Source organism: Anabrus simplex, chromosome 5 (assembly GCF_040414725.1).
Source record: "Anabrus simplex isolate iqAnaSimp1 chromosome 5, ASM4041472v1, whole genome shotgun sequence".
Classification (NCBI taxonomy): domain Eukaryota; kingdom Metazoa; phylum Arthropoda; class Insecta; order Orthoptera; family Tettigoniidae; genus Anabrus; species Anabrus simplex.
Window position 1 is genome coordinate 189887698 of NC_090269.1, and position 12383 is coordinate 189900080.

At 38.1% G+C, this 12383-nt stretch overlaps 1 protein-coding gene across 1 annotated transcript in view; it reads left to right on the top strand.

Annotated features, from left to right (window-relative positions):
• The first annotated feature begins 492 nt into the window (after window positions 1-492).
• didum (dilute class unconventional myosin) overlaps window positions 493-12383 on the top strand; it is a 616021-nt gene continuing 604130 nt past the window's right edge. The window contains exon 1 of the mRNA XM_067147235.2: window positions 493-700. Within this exon, the coding sequence (XP_067003336.2) occupies window positions 674-700 (27 nt within the window). The 5' untranslated portion in view covers window positions 493-673. The remainder of the gene's footprint in view (window positions 701-12383) is intronic.

Here is a 12383-nt window from a genome sequence, read left to right on the forward strand (position 1 = left end):
AGAAATTAAGCGAATATTGGAATGATCACTCTCATATTATGACAATTAATTCATCCTGTTTGTAAATAAAGGGAAACTTGATTTACATCATTCATAACTCTCGCCAGTTTGTTAGAGGAGAAAAGAAAAAAAAGAAAAACAATGTCACAGATCGATATGCTAGTGTCAGCTGAAACCAAATGAACTTCGAATTCACGTTGGCCAACGTGACATTCTTAGTTCTTCTCTGTCATATGTACATTCATATCCGTTGTTGTATATATTACATTGCCTTGGTTATAGAAAAATGATAAAAATATTACGTATTACGACGTCTAGGATTAAGATCTCTCTGCTTATAGATACTTACGAAGTGATGTGCAACGCCTCCCGACTGAATGTTCCACTATAATGTTGGTATACTGTTTGTACGTAGGCATTGTGGGAAAATGAACCACACGTCTATATAGATATATATCCATCACCTTGAACCACAGCTGTTAGTCCGGTGGGATATGTCATCTTGTTTGAAGTGGCATAATCTGTGACTTGAGATAAGTGAATATGGCGCACCGTGTTGTGTCGTGTAATCCAAGGGAACCTGAAGTTTTGAATATATCATAGTATCAAAAAATATAACATAGTTTTAATTGGTTTTGCGTGTTTGACCTACCAGTGCGCGTAGACTCTGAATATGACCACTAAGGAATTATATACCAAGGTAAGAGGAATAATTATAATATGTTTTTGTTAAAGATGTACGGTTACTAATGAATGTTCTGCAAAGCTCTCTGTATCGGTTCTTGAGTTATTTATAAAATCGTGACCTGTTTGTCAAACGTCAGGTGACTACATGGAATTGTTCTTCTTTTACGAACTAAACTGTGCTTTGTTTCAAATGTATGCAGTTCGATAAGTTGTTGGCTGCTTTTCATATGGTAAATGATGCTATAAAGTACAACTACTAAATCGTATCGATATATCGTGTACTTTTCGGTCGCAAACGTTTGTGTCAATGCTCTATATCTATAGGGTACAGGATGATGGTACCCTACTGACTGCAAATTAATAACATTTCTCCTGTTATCCATTTGTATGGTTTTTGCATGACACTGATGCAGGAATACTAATAATTTGTTAGCGAAGGAGTGGAGCAATTATTGTAGCAGTAGCATAAATATATTATGCAGTAACAGTATTTAATCAGTGAATTGTCCACTTCATCTCATTCGACATTCTTGTATGAGACTGACAGTCGTATATTTTGTATCTTTCGGTTTGTTATGTTACTTTCGTCAAGATTCCCTTTGAATTCCAGTTTAATTATAAAGTTGTTGTGTCTCACAAACTACTGTTAACAGTTTTCGGAGACGCCGAGGTGCCGGAATTTTGTCCCGCAGGTGTCCAGTAAATCAACCAACACGAGGCTAACGTATTCGAGCACCTTTAAATACCACCGGACTGAGTCAAGATCAACCCTACCAAGTTTTGGGTCAGAAGGCCAGTGCTTCAATCGTCTGAGCCACTCGGCCCGGCAATTCCAGTTTCATTAATATTGTCATTCCAGAAATGTATTTCATTACTGGGCGTGTTTGTGAAAATGTGTGTTTTTTAAAAACTTTAAATATTTTTTAAATATTTAGCTGACCTGTAGTCGATTTTTACACTAGTGGTTGTATGACAGAAGATTGTAACAGCGTTGCCAACCTCTGAGATGGTCAGGGATGATCAGGATTGTATACAATAATTCAAAAAAAAAAAAAAAAGGGGGGGGGGGTTTCAAGAGAGGATTGTACAACTTAAAACTATTAAAATATGTGCTATACGTCTGTTTTACAGACGCAGATCACTCAAGCATCAGCTTGCTTCTCAGGAAGTTGACTGGTTCGATTCTTGGTTAATATGAGATTTCCGAAAAGTCGAGTACCCCAGGTTGAGGCTGCACGTAAAACTGCACGTTCCACGGATGACGTATAACACGATAGGCTAGATGTTTCACTGCGGAAACTCCACATTTAAACAGATTAGGATAGGAAATGAATGTCGTTGGGTTAACAGGCCCATATAAGATGCAGTATAAAGGATACTAAAATAAATTTTATTTAGATTACCCAAGAATTTGGTAATTTGTAAAGATGTGTCAACCAGAGATATAGTCAGTCAATGAAGTGCCTTACTTCATAGCTGGAAATCATCATAATCATCTTGTGTGGAACCTCTAGGTACCGTATATTCACAGCAGAAGGTTCTGTCTGAAGTACCGGTACTTGGAGCTTGCTGGTTGATTCAACTGTGCTTTAGTCATCTTTCTGAGCATGTTCTCAGACGGTTTGAAATCTTTGCACGCACCACTGACACAAACGAACTGACTGGCCTGCAAGCATCCATTCTTCGGAGAAGTAATTAGCCTATTCCTGTGTTTTACTTCAAGATTAATTTTGCTGAATAAATCAGCATTCGAGTGAGAGTGCAAATTCTGGAAGCGCGGGAAACTCACTTTCACCAAAGGTGTGTTCACCTCCTGTAACTTAACCCAAAATTCATCTACTTCAGAGGAGGCTTTGATATCGTCGTTGATGTTGACAAAGGGTAATTTCCTGCAGTCGACCTCAATCTGCTGAAGGCGAATGCTCTTGTGACACTATGCGGCGCAGTTGCAAAGCTAACGTGAGAAGGGAGGGTGATTTCTCTCGTTCCATGTTCGACAGGGCTTTGACATGTGTTCTGATAGCAAAGGAAACAAATTATTACCAAAATTAACTTAGGCCTATATATTTTCTTCAACTCTGTACATCCGAACTAAAGGAAATATCTACACCTCCCGCATGGCATTCGCTGATCACGAATTTCGGGCTACTGTACGATCTTAAAAACTTAAGACACCCAGATTTGATTGTCAGAAAGAAACTTGGACGCATTATTACTTTCAAATATCAACCAATTTGGCGGTCCAAGTAACAAAGAAGCATAGGTACCCATCGACTATCTTCTCTTGCAGGTCTGTTACCTATTACCATCTACTCTGAAAATATGTATTCAGATCTGCGAATTTCGGCAAAATCCAGGTGAGAAACAAGGAAAGACATTGTCAAGAATAGGTAAAGGAGTGGAATCGGAGGTAAGGCTTTTTGCGGATGATGTTATTCTCTATAGAGTAATAAATAAGTTACAAGATTGTGAGCAACTGCAACGTGACCTCGAAAATGTGAGATGTTGATAAACGGGGTTAAAAGTCAGGTTGAGTTTCACAAATAGGAAAAGTCCTCAATTTTAATTACTGGATTGATGGGTTGAAGGTTCCTTTTGGGGATCATTGTAAGTATCTAGGTGTTAATATAAGGAAAGATCTTCATTGGGGTAATCACATAAATATGATTGTTAATAAAGGGTGCAGATCTCTGCACATGGTTATGAGGGTGTTTAGGGGTTGTAGTAAGGATGTAAAGGAGAAGGCATATGAGTCTCTGGTAAGACGCCAACTAGAGTATGGTTCCAGTGTCAGGATTACCTGATTCAAGAACTGGAAAAAATCCAAAGAAAAGCAGCTCGATTTGTTCTGGGTGATTTCCGACAAAAGAGTAGCGTTACAAAAATGTTGCAAAGTTTGGGTTGGGAGGAATTGAGAGAAAGAAGAGCTGCTCGACTAAGTGGTATGTTCCGAGCTGTCAGCGGAGAGATGGCGTGGAATGAAATTAGTAGACGAATAAGTTTGAGTGGCGTTTATAAAAGTAGGAAAGATCACAATATGAAGATTGAGTTGGAATTCAAGAGGACAAATTGGGGCAAATATTCATTTATAGGAAGGGGAGTTAGGGATTGGAATAACTTACCAAGGGAGACGTTCAATAAATTTCCAATTTCTTTGAAATAATTTAGGAAAAGGCTAGGACGACAACAACAGATAGGGAATCTGCCACCTGGGCGACTGCCCTAAATGCAGATCAGTATTGATTGATTGATTGATTGATTGATTGATTGATTGATACGGTAGTTAAGGAAATGATGTATTTCCTCTGGAGCAATAATCCGTCCCTGAAGGTATTTTCAATCGAAGAACAAACGTAACATCTCATTGTTTAACAATTCTGGCAACAACAGCTAGTAACGATAACCACCTAGGCTGTGACGGTTGCAGAATTTTGTAAAATTTTTCGTCGAAGGCCGAAGTTGTGCCTGTCTCTCTGCTCTACATTTGAAATAATTATATATATCTGACAATATTTTCAGCACACCGAGGGAGGCACTTGCAAGCTACACTCGCGCACAAGTTAAGAACGACATACACATTTCAGTACAAAAATATTTGGGCACTTTTCAGTCATTCGAGAAGCAATAGTGTTTTTGGAAACCATCGCCGAGTTGCAACCATCAGATTCAAATTCTATTATATTATCAAACGGTACGTTGTATTCGGTAAAAGAAAGCATCAGATTCCAATACAGAATCTCATTTGTTGCTCCTTCGTTTGCCGTGCCGTCTTCCTTCGGTTCGAAAATGTTAGACGTTCCAAAATTTACTATCAATTTTGTCTCTCGGCCATACTATGTAACAACGGCACACGATGTTTTTACTCAACCAATGTCCGCAGAGTCATCATTTAGAACACTGAGTTTTTTCAAATGCTATTTCGGTTTTGTGAGTTTTACCAGTAACATTTCTCACTACTTTGGTACATTCCATACACCGTAAATGCATGGCTCCGGCAGTGTAGAGTACGGGAAGCTTCCTTGTAAGACATCCTGAACGTGGTCAATTACTTTGAAAAGGAAATTGTGCTCCGCTATGAAGGCTGACACATTTCGGCATTCTTGTGTAACTTGTCTATAGTGGCCGAGGTATGAGTGATGCTAGTATAATGCCATTATTTATGCAGCCAGTATCTGCTATGAATGGTGTGAAATTATCGCTCATAGGGTCGGTTGGTGCACGCATTTCAGTGGGTTTGGCAGACATATGCAATAGCAACTTCTGGCTCAGTGAGGAAAGCAACGGGAAACTACTTCACTCCTCATTTCCCTAGTACACCTCTTCACTGACACCTAGGCCATCTATGACAGCTAATGGTGGAGCTGTTGAGGATCCAACCAGCCTTCGGGCTGAATACCCAACATACATACATAGTTGAATCACTGGGTACTGACTTAATAAGTGACCTCTGAATTCCCACAGACTTAAAAACTTACATCCTCTTAGTTTGGTTGTCACTTTTGCTTTGTTATTTTATTGCAGCCTAACTAACACAGAAATTACATTGCATAACCTGCATTTGGCGTTCTGAAAATTTGTCTTAGCGTCAACCTCTAAGATCTTTTGCTACCATGTTTTTCCTTCATTCCCACATAGATATACCTGCTTCTTTCACAAAGCTGCAAGTTGTTCGTATTGGGTCGTCTTGGATTTTTTCTTTCCCTCTTCAGCTGGTAGTCCTAGAGTGGAGAGTCTAATTCTACCCAGCGTCTCACATTCAAAAAGTATGTGTTCAGCTGATTCCTCTGCATCATTGCATTTCCTACATATATTGTCTTTTATTAGTCCAATTCTATGTAGGTGTTTTTTTGGATGATATTCTACACAACACCCTAACCTCTTTTCTTCATTTCAGCTAGTTTGTTGTTCCACTTTCCTTACTTTTTTGGTGTTTTCCTTTTCTTTCAGAGGACATCTGTCATAAAATGAGTCTATAATGCCCTCTTCTAATAGTTCCACTGCCTCATCCAATTCTTTCTGCCCTCTCATGTTAGTTGGAATTTTTTGTACAGAAATCCCTATAACTTCTCTGTATCTATCCCAGTTAGTTCGTTTTGGGTTTCTGTACATCTCAATCCCACATAGTCTTGCATCTATTGCGAATTAGATGTGCTGGTGGTCTGCCAATGATGATTCCTCCAGAACCTTCTAGTCTTTAATAAAGTTTGCAATATGCGTAGTGCTTAGTGTAATGTCTATTACCTCCCTATGATTTTATTTATAAACGTAGGCTTGTTTCCTAGGTTTAGTATCGTCAACTCAGTTCCAATAAGAAACACTAGTAAAGACTCACCTCTTGCATTGCAATTCGTGCTGCCCCATGCCATGTGGTGTGAATTTGCATGTGCTCCAAGGACTAGGTGTTCGCCTTTCCTCTTTGCGTTGCAAATTAGGTTCTCAACTTCTTCAGATGGGGCAGATTAGTTGAGTCATATGGGAGGTATGCAGAGCCTGTGGTTATTTCTCTGGGTCCCTCCCAATTTCCAAGTTTATTCTTGGCCACGGTTAAGTCCCGTGATCAGTGTTCCTGCAACATAAGACATTTTAGTTTCCTGTTCACAAGAAAACATGTTCTGGGTATTTCCGATGTTGTTGTACATCAGCTTACCTCCAGATTCCGCTAGTCCTGTTACTCTGCCCTTGACTTCCCAAGACTCTTGAATAAGGGCCTCGTCAATAGCCCCAGGCTTGAACTTCCTGGCCTGCAGGACCTTCAGCACCATCTTTACAAACATTGGGTTTCGTTTTTCCCTTGATGACCTGAAACTTGATCTGCCCAAGTCCGAGCTTAGCCTTAGGGCTTCTCTTTGAACTCTTCAAAGTCTCTTTCACCAAGGGCTAAAAAGACAGTCCTTCCTGTTTTGTCGATTGAAGTGGCATTCAGCACTCTCCACTCTTGTGTTAGAAGTTTGGTATCGTGCTGACTGATTCTGACAAGAACATCCTCCACTTTCATCTTGTCAAAAGGAGGTGGGAACTTGATGACCTTGGTCGTGTTCAGCACCTTTTTTTTTTGCATCCGCCACCTCTAGGATCTCCCCTTTCCATGGGTTACAATTTGATACTGTCAATTCCAGCCAACTTTTTGTTTCTGGATTTGCACAGATCAGTACCATAGCTCCACTTTCCAGCCTTGGTGACTCAAGGAAGCTTTCTCATCGGGATACAATCACCCCTTACATTCTGGAATAGTTTCCCACATTTGCCTGTAATTCTGTTTACGCCAGTAGCATAGCCAAGATCGGCCGTAGGTGGGGTATAGTTACAGAATGCTGATAGAACATAATGAATGTGCATATGTTGTGCGCGCATGCATGACTTGTAATTATAAGGACACTGATACAAGAGAATTATGTTTATATTCGGATTGCAGAATACTACAAAATCTTACATTAAAATACAGAACAAGAACAATACGATCAAGGTCAACAGTTGCACAAGGAAATGTATTGTCAGTTTACAATCTAAAATAAAATTTTCGAGGCTTCTTAGAAAATAGATTCAACAGATCTATTGTTTTTACAATTATATCTCCCGCATGAATCAACTGACCTAATCCTAAACAGTCGCACTCAGTTTCTTGATACCAGGAAAGTTCGTACCGAACTGCGAGAACATGAATTTTTGCACTAGAGTGAATTGCCCCATAAGAGTAAGGGTGCCACATTATTTAAGGAATACACGCCAACTAATAAGTGGATACCTGATCACCATGGTCTGTCATGTTTAGAATGGTGCGAAGCAATCAAGATGACAGCTAACATGGTTGCAGTTCGCTCCCTACCAGGCAGGTCCCAGGACAACACCATCTGTCATCGTTGCCACAGAGAGCACGAAACACTTGCCCATGTCCTGGGTGCTTGTCCGTTCGGAGGTGTTTTAAGGAATAGTCGACACTACAAGATTTGACACATCGATGGAACACAAGAAAAGTGACAAGTTAAAATATATAATTTTTCAGGAGAGCCATTTAAAGGTTTGTCATTATTTTGAGAGAGAGTTTCTTTTGTTCTTTCGTAAAATTGGTTATTCCTATGATCGAGAAAGACTTAATATAAGGTTTAGGAAACCATGGTTAGTTGAACATTAGTGTACCCTTCTACATATCAGTTTTAAAAAAATTATATTTGTTCGTTGCGTCGATCTCTACAGATATTTTGCCACTACCTTCACCACTTGAGAGGAACCTGCGTGTAAGTGGAACTGCGGAAGTGTAATGTTGAATGTGAGGAATGGAACGTTAAGGACGACACAATCGCCCTGTCCTCAGGCCAGGGATATTAATCATTTACAATTAACCCGAAACCGGGGCCGCCGTGTGATGGATGGACGCATTGCCCCCTACACCACAGGGCCGGACTGTACATATCAATGAAATGTACCCTTCTTTGACATATGCCACTTTTCTGGAATATATTAGGACTATATGATTTTATCTTGATGCATTAGTAATCAAATGCATAAATAATTCTTTTCCTAATATTTTGGAATTTTAATGTGCAATATACATCAAAAGTTTACAATAAAAACTAAAATAAGATGTAAATTGGGAATGTAGAAACACAACATAATACTGTAATAATGTTAATACAGAAAACATTTTTAAAGCCAGACTGACCTCGGCTGTAGTTTGCTACATAAATCATAGAGGTACTATAACAGTGTAATTGCATAGGTACATAATTGCAGTAATCACCAAATCTTTAACTACAAACTATTGTAATAATACAAATAAGATTTAGGAATTACATTTTTCGACATTAATTTTAACAAGCCCTGTTTTTTAGTTTCTTTGATGATCAGTTTGTTATTATACTCGGCCTTCAGCTGGATGTTTGCAGTAGAACTTGATCGTGTCTTCCTTACTGAATCGGCACGAAACTCCGTATCTGCGTAAGAAGTTTTGAAAAGGATTCTTTCCTTCAAGTCGAACTGCTGAAATGCGACTAATGGTCACGTTACATAAAATCAGCTTCATGGTCCATATTGCACTTCAATAGATTCATAATTAAGTATTTATTATTTTCCACCTAGTTGATACAATGATTGCTTAAGGCAATTTAATGGTTAAAAGTGGTACATGTTTCGTATATTATCAACATCTTCAGCCACATAACACTGTGTAGATGAAAAATATATAAATTGACAAAGTAATGCTTAAGAGGAAGTGTCCTTAAAATTAACGTAAGATTGACAACATTAAAACAAACAAAAAACTCTTAAGCATTACTTTGTCAATTTATATACTTTTCATCTAAACAGTGTTATGTGGCTGAAGATGTTGATAATATACGAAACATGTACCACTTTTAACCATTAAATTGCCTTAAGCAATCATTGTATCGACTAGGTGGAAAATAATAAATTATTAATTGTGAATCTAATGGTCACATGTTAATTTTCATTTTCAGTTTTTAGGACATTTAGATCTATTTTACATGTCAAGTCCTTTAAGTCATAGAAGATTTCGTAGTTCGTTTCATTGACTTGGTAAGGTTTCCCCATCTTCTTGGCTGTTCGAATAAGTGTGATTGCTGTGGAACAAAAATGGGTCCAGATTTTAGAGATTGCTACCTCACGTTCAGTGGTTGCATCTGCACTATCGCCTTCATTCTGGCTATGTCCTTTGACCAAAAATTTGTGTGTAATGGAGTTCGTAAATGGATAGTTACTCACAGCAAACAAATACATTGAAAAGATGGTTTTTTTTCTTCTTCTTCTGGTCACAACTGTTACCTGAATAGAATATTACATCCAGTTTTTTGCTCTGTGTGTTCTTAGCTCTCTCTTCTAAACCTTCAAGATATCTCAAGACACAAGTTCCAATTTCATTAGCACCCCGGTTCCCTTCGGTCTCGTCACATGCGAAACATTGGACTATTATCTTTTTCCATGCATGACAGGTCCTTTTCTAGTGTCTGTATTTTTCCTTCTGTTTCTGTTTTTCTTCTTCCGAAGCATTTATGAACATCAGGTAGTCTTTACACATCCTTTTTTGGTTTAGAAAACGAAATATTAAAATCATTAAAAATCCAAGAGTATATTAAGTAATTTGCAAATGACAGATTCTTCTTCTTGCATCAATCAACATAATCTCTCTGCAGGTCTGCTATTGTTGCCTCCGGATCCCAAGATAGCAGGTTCAAACCCGACAGAGGTAGTCGGATTTTTGAAAGGCGGAAAAAAGTCCATTCGACACGCCATGTCGTACGATGTCGGCATGTAAAAGATCTCTGGTGGCACATTTGGTGTTTACCCAACAAAATTCATTAAATCTCAGCCATAGACGCCCAAGAGAGTTTCGGTTTACTCGGTCTGCCATCTAGTGGGCCTAGAGTAAAACGGAATGTCAAAAATTGACGAGCAGACAGCCAGATTTTACAATGCTTGGTAAAGCTAAAGGTTCCACCTATTCAATACATTATCATAATGGTCTGTTTAGAACATCACATATTTATTTAACTTATTGTAAAATACATCTTTGGGACCGGTTTTGGCAATCCACTATGGCATCATCAGCCATTGGAAGTTTAATAGCAAGGAACATTCAGAAGTAAAAATATGCTATAAAATCAGTATAGAATGTATGTTTGGCATACTTTTAACAGCAAGTCCTATTCTACATGAAAAACATTAAAAATAGCTGGATAACATTGACCCATTGTACTATACAAATAACATGTCTTTTTTTGAAAAAATACAGTATTAATTGGTGCGTCTAAAATTGTTTTGTATATAATTGAGAGTCTGTGATTTGGTAAAGCTTATATACAAGAAATTTATATGAAATTGATAAGTGATTCTACAAAACATTTGCCATTTTAAACTACAGTTTTTTAAACAGCAAGTCTCATTCTACATGAAAGACATTAAAAATGCCCATTGTATTATACAAGTCTTTTTAAAAAATACAGTATTATTTGGTGCGTCTAAAATTGTCTTTTAGGTGATTGAAAAAGTCTAAATTTGGTGTAGTTGATGTACAGGAAGTTCATATAAAATTGATTAAAAATAATCTACAAAACATCTGCCATTATTAAAGCACAGTATTTTGGTTCCATATCATGAGGAAAAATATCTGAGGTACTTATGTGATTATTGTTTGGTCGAAGGAGCTATACCAGATGGAGAGTTGCTATAGTAGCCCCTGTGTATAAAGGAAAGGGTGATAGACATAAAGCTGAAAATTACAGGCCAGTAAGTTTGACATGCATTGTATGTAAGCTTTGGGAAGGTATTCTTTCTGATTACATTAGACATGTTTGTGAAATTAATAACTGGTTTGATAGAAGGCAATTCGGTTTTAGGAAAGGTTATTCCACTGAAGCTCAACTTGTAGGATTCCAGCAAGATATAGCAGATATCTTTGATTCTGGAGGTCAAATGGACTGTATCGCGATTGACCTGTCTAAAGCATTTGATAGGGTAGATCATGGGAAACTACTGGCAAAAATGAGTGCAATTGGACTAGACAAAAGAGTGACTGAATGGGTTGCTATATTTCTAGAAAATAGATCTCAGAGAGTTAGAGTAGGTGAAGCTTTGTCTGACCCTGTAATAGTTGAGAGGGGAGTTCCTCAGGGCAGTGTTATCGGACCTTTGTTTTCTTATATGTATAAATGATATGAGTAAAGGAGTGGAATCGGAGGTAAGGCTTTTTGCGGATGATGTTATTCTCTATAGAGTGATATATAAGTTACAAGATTGTGAGCAACTGCAACGTGACCTCAAATGTTGTGAGATGGACAGCAGGCAATGGTATGTTGATAAACGGGATTAAAAGTCAGGTTGTGAGTTTCACAAATAGGAAAAGTCCTCTCAGTTTTAATTACTGCGTTGATGGGGTGAAAGTTCGTTTTGGGATCATTGTAAGTATCTAGGTGTTAATATAAGGAAAGATCTTCACTGGGGTAATCACATAAATGGGATTGTAAATAAAGGGTACCGATCTCTGCACATGGTTATGAGGGTGTTTAGGGGTTGTGGTAAGGATGTAAAGGAGAGTGCATATAAGTCTCTGGTAAGACCCCAAGTAGAGTATGGTTCCAGTGTATGGGACCCTCACCAGGATTACCTGATTCAAGAACTGGAAAAAATCCAAAGAAAAGCAGCTCGATTTGTTCTGAGTGATTTCCGACAAAAGAGTAGCGTTACAAAAATGTTGCAATGTTTGGGTTGGGAAGAATTGAGAGAAAGAAGAGCTGCTCGACTAAGTGGTATGTTTCGAGCTGTCAGCGGAGAGATGGCGTGGAATGACATTAGTAGACGAATACGTTTGAATGGCGTTTATACAAGTAGGAAAGAGCACAATATGAAGATAAAGTTGGAATTCAAGAGGACAAACTGGGACAAATATTCATTTATAGGAAGGGGAGTTAGGGATTGGAATAACTTACCAAGGGAGATGTTCAATAAATTTCCAATTTCTTTGAAATCATTTCGGAAAAGGCTAAGAAAGCAACAGATAGGGAATCTGCCACCTGGGCGACTGCCCTAAATGCAGATCAGTATTGATTGATTGGAATGAAATTGTCTTTGTTCTGTTCAATTAGTAAACAAAACAATAGAAATATAGGCCTACATCGTGTTTGGGCGCAATGTGCCTGAAGAGCACAAGGATGGATAATATTACTATTATTGTGAATATTTATAAACTA